The sequence below is a fragment of the Cynara cardunculus genome (assembly GCF_001531365.2).
Source record: "Cynara cardunculus var. scolymus isolate 2C chromosome LG 10, CcrdV1, whole genome shotgun sequence".
NCBI classification, from domain to species: Eukaryota; Viridiplantae; Streptophyta; class Magnoliopsida; order Asterales; family Asteraceae; genus Cynara; species Cynara cardunculus.
In genome coordinates, this window is record NC_037537.1 from 1018695 (window position 1) to 1023582 (window position 4888).

The 4888-nt window shown below is 39.2% G+C and overlaps 1 protein-coding gene across 1 annotated transcript; it reads left to right on the top strand.

Annotated features, from left to right (window-relative positions):
* The first annotated feature begins 1368 nt into the window (after window positions 1-1368).
* On the top strand, window positions 1369-2160 carry LOC112519121. Its single transcript, XM_025127104.1, has 2 exons — window positions 1369-1619; window positions 1761-2160. Exons 1-2 carry the CDS (start codon window positions 1369-1371, stop codon window positions 2158-2160), a joined length of 651 nt encoding a protein of 216 aa, XP_024982872.1.
* Window positions 2161-4888: the final 2728 nt, after the last annotated feature.

A 4888-nucleotide genomic window follows, 5' to 3' on the forward strand; every position in this document is an offset into this window, starting at 1 on the left:
CTTTAACTGATACTATTGGGATGTAATGAATCTTAATGGACTTTAATGAACATATTTGTATTTATTTGGTTATATTGAATTTTAATGGATATTTTGAGTTTTATTCGATTCAACTGGAAATACAATAAAATGTACCAAAAAAATAAAATGAAATTTACCAAAAATATTTTTTTAATAAAACGAAATTTACCAAAAATAAAAGCGTTTGTATTGCCAAAACATAGTTTTTAAAATGTAAATATCTTTTTTTCATGTACCTTCTTTTTTCCCCCAAAGTCAAACTCTTTCCCCCTAAAAATTTCATCTCCCTTATTCACCGCCCCTCCCAACACCATTCCCGCTCCCAATTTCTCTCCATCAATTTCTTTGTTCTCTCCATCAATTGCCTTAGATGGTGTAATAGGAGGTCTTGGTCAGTGATTAAATCATTGATTTCCTGCTCCGAATTTCTCTCCATCGATTTCTCTGTGCTCTCTTGCTTTCTCTCTAGTCTATTGAAGGCAAAGGTCTAGGTCAGTGATTAAATCACTGATTTAAGGTATAGCTCCAACCTACCATCGATTCCTTCCAACCAAATCTCGATTTCTCTCCTGATTTAAGGTTTGCTTGCATAATTCTTGTTTCCTTAACTTTTCCTTTGAATACTCGATTTCTTTTCCTTTGGTGGTTTGGAAATTGAAATGTCAAAGTGTTTGGTAGACTCTCACTACTCATTTATATCTGGTGAATTTGCTATACTGCGTTGAAGGTATGCATTTGATGTAAATGTGGAAAAGGCAGAAGATGTTCTCATACACAAGTGCTTGTTGAATCTAGCAGATGATCTTTCTAATGTTGAGAAAGTTTAAGTCTGCATCGTGGGTCCTACTTATTTGTTCTTATTTACTTAGTCTTTTATTGTCAGTTTATTTGTTTACCTTGTCAATAGGAGTATGGAGTGGAGTAGTGGGTTAGTGCCTATTTTCTAGTACTTTCAGTTTACTTTATTGCCTATCTATAGGCTGCTTTGTTTGCTTTTCTTCAGTCATCAGGAATAAGAAAGTAGTAGCGTTTGCTTTCCTTCATCCTCTGTTTTCTCTATATACTTGGTGTGATTATTTTTACTCTTCTCTTTATTTTCTTGACAGTGGTATCAGTGCTTGGTTTCAAGAAGAGTAGAAATTTATTTTTCCCCTTTCCTTATGGCTTCTTCTGATTGTTTTGTACAACCTGCCATCCCACGCTTTGATGGTCATTATGACCATTGGAGCATTCTAATGGAGAATTTCTTGAGGTCCAAATAATATTGGCCAATTGTTGTTTTCTGGAGTAGCAGAACCAGCTGCAGGTGTTGAGTTATCGGCAGCACAAAAGACGGAACTTGAAGGGATGAAGTTAAAGGATCTTAGAGCAAATAATCATCTTTTCCAAGCGATTGACCGATCAATCTTGGAAACCATTCTTTGCAAAGACACCGCCAAACATATTTGGGATTCCATGAAGAAGAAATATCAAGGTACAACAAGGGCTAAGAGGCAGCAGCTTCAAGCACTACGTTTGGAGTTCGAGATGCTTCGAATGAAGTTGGGAGAATCAGTTACTGACTATTTCTCAAAAACGATGGCAATCGTTAACAAGATGTGAATTCATGGCGACAAGACGGAGGATGTGCATATTGTTGAGAAAACTCTTCGATCGTTGACACCAAAATTTAATTTTGTTGTCTGTTCTATAGAAGAAGCTAATGATGTTGGTTTGATTTCCATTGATGAACTACATAGCTCTTTGTTGGTTCATGAAAGGAAAATTAACGAGCAGGAGAATGAAGGGAAGGAAGAACAAGCACTGAAGGCAGAAAATCACTCTACATGGAATAGAACTAATAGAGGTAGAGGAAGAGGCCGAGGAAATTATCGTGGCAGAGGAGGCAGAAATCACAATGATCGTGGGAACCAGCAACATTTCAATCGGCAAGAAAGTCAATTCCGAGGAAGAGGCAGAGGACATTCGAGGTCAGCAGACAAGTCAAGTGTTGAATGTTTCGRTTGTCATAGGTATGGCCATTATAGATCTGAATGTCCCTCTGATTTACATAGACGAAGTGGCGATCAAACTAACTTTGCAGAAAATGAAGAAGAAGTCTCTCTTCTGATGGTATGTCACATGACGGAGGAAACCTAACAAAACATGTGGTATCTAGACACCGGCTGCAGCAATCACATGTCTGGAGAGAAAGAGACATTCTTTGAATTGGATGAATCGTTTCGTAGCACTGTGAAGTTTGGCGACCATTCCAAGATTTCGGTTATGGGAAAGGGAAAGGTATTAATTCAGTCAAAAGGAAATACTACTCACACTATTTTCAATGTTCTTTTCGTGCCAGATTTAAAGACCAACCTGCTTAGTGCGGGTCAGTTACAAGAAAAGGGATATGAAATACATATGAAGGATGGCGTATGTACGGTTAAAGATGCAAAGTTGGGCTTGCTTGCACGGGTTACTATGACAGCAAATCGAATGTTCCCACTCGATCTCCACAACACAACTTACTCATGCCTCTCAACAAAATTGGATGATGAAGCATGGCTATGGAATTTTCGCTATGGGCATCTGAATTTTGGTGGACTAAAAACCCTATGGCAGAAAAACATGGTGACAGGCCTCCGGCAGTTGGCTGTCCCATCTCAAGTTTGTGAAGAGTGTGTTGTTAGCAAACAACACCGTAATCAATTTCCACAAGGAAGTTCGTGGAGAGCAAAGAAGGCACTGGAGCTTGTTCATTCCGACATTTGCGGGCCAATAACACCACATTCTAATGGAGGTAAAAGATACATAATTACCTTTATTGATGATTATAGTCGAAGAAAATGGGTTTATTTTTTGCAAGAAAAATCTGAAGCCTTTAAAGCTTTCAAAAGCTATAAAGCTTTAGTTGAGAAAGAAGTTGGCAAGCCGATAAAAGTTCTTCGCACGGATCRTGGTGGAGAATATAACTCGCATGAATTTGCAAGTTTTTGTGATAATCAAGGAATCAAAAGACAACTTACAGCAGCATACACGCCACAGCAGAATGGYRTATGCGAGAGGAAGAACCGCACTATTATGAACATGGTGCGAAATCTTTTGACCACAAGTGGCATTCAAAAAAGGTTCTGGCCCGAAGCCGTACATTGGAGCATTCATTTGCTGAACCGAAGTCCCACACTTGCTGTCCAGAATATGACACCCGAGGAAGCATGGAACGGAAGGAAACCTGCTGTCGACCACCTTAGGGTGTTTGGCTGTATAGCTTATGCCCACATTCCAGACGAAAAGAGAAAGAAGTTGGATAATAAAGGAGAAAAGTGCATTTTTCTTGGTGTTAGTGATCAGTCGAAAGCTTATAAGCTGTATAATCCTTACACTAAGAAAGTTATCATCAGTCGTGATGTAGTCTTTGATGAAACCAATTTCTTTCCAGGGGATCGAGATGGCGTTATGAAGAGTATACCAACAGATTTTGATGGTAATGACCCAAAGCCGGTGGAGAATGTGCAAGAGGAGTCTGAACAGGAGGTTACTCCAAATGTATCAGTCGCAGCTAATCAGAACCCATCAACACTTGATCAACACCGATCAACACCTGATCAGAATCCACCAGCACCTGATCAGAACCGACCAACAGCCGGTCAAAGACGACCAGCAGTTGAACCAAGACCCGAGCGTGTTCGAAAAAGACCCGTATGGATGGTCGATTATGAAGTACCTGGAGCTGATCAAGGTGATGACCCATTTACACACTTTGCTTTGTTTTCAGATTGTGATCCTACCTTCTTTGATGAGGCTGTCAAAGAACCAAAATGGAGAAAAGCGATGGATGCTGAGATTGCAGCCATTGAAAGAAATAATATGTGGGAACTATGTGATCTTCCACAAGAGAAAAAGACAATCACTGTAAAGTGGGTTTACAAGACAAAGCTAAACGAGAACGGTGAAGTTGAAAAATACAAGGCACGTTTGGTGGCTAAGGGCTACAAGCAAGAGTTTGGTGTTGGTTATAGAGAAATCTTTTCTCTGGTAGCAAGGCATGACACAATCAGGAGTGGTGATTGCAATGGCAGCCCAGAACTCATGGCCTATATTTCAGCTTGATGTGAAATCAGCATTCCTCCAAGGAGATCTGAAAGAAGAGGTATTTGTTGATCAACCCCCTGGTTATGTGAAAATTGGCAATGAGCATAAAGTGTATAAATTAAAAAAAGGCTCTATATGGATTAAAGCAAGCCCCACGAGCTTGGTATAATCGTATAGAAACTTATTTTTTGAAGGACGGGTTTAAGAAATGCTCGTATGAATATACACTTTTCATAAAGGTTAAAGATGGAGGGAAGATGCTCATTGTGTGCCTGTATGTAGATGATCTAATCTACACATGAAATGATGAAACAATGTTTGAAATTTTTAAAAGCTCCATGATGGCTGAATTTGAAATGTTTGATCTTGGTATGATGCATTACTTTCTTGGTATTGAAGTAGTGCAATCATCTGCTGGCATATTTGTCTCTCAAAAGAAGTATTTGGGAGAGATCTTGGACAAGTTCCAGATGAGGGATTGCAATGCTGTGAACACTCCGTCTGAGTTTGGTGTGAAGCTAAACAAAGACATCGAAGGAAGGAAGGTTGATGACACTCTTTATATACAGATCGTGGGGAGTTTGATGTACTTAACAGCCACAAGGCCTGATATAATGTACTCTGTAAGTGTAATCAGCAGGTACATGGAGTGTCCTACTGTTGGTCCCAAAAGGGTCTACAAGAATACTAAACAGTTTGTAGAAGGGGGGGGGGATGAATACAAACACAATTTAAAATATATATTGATAAAGAAGATCAATACAGATTTTACAAGATTGTTTGCGGAAAGATAAGT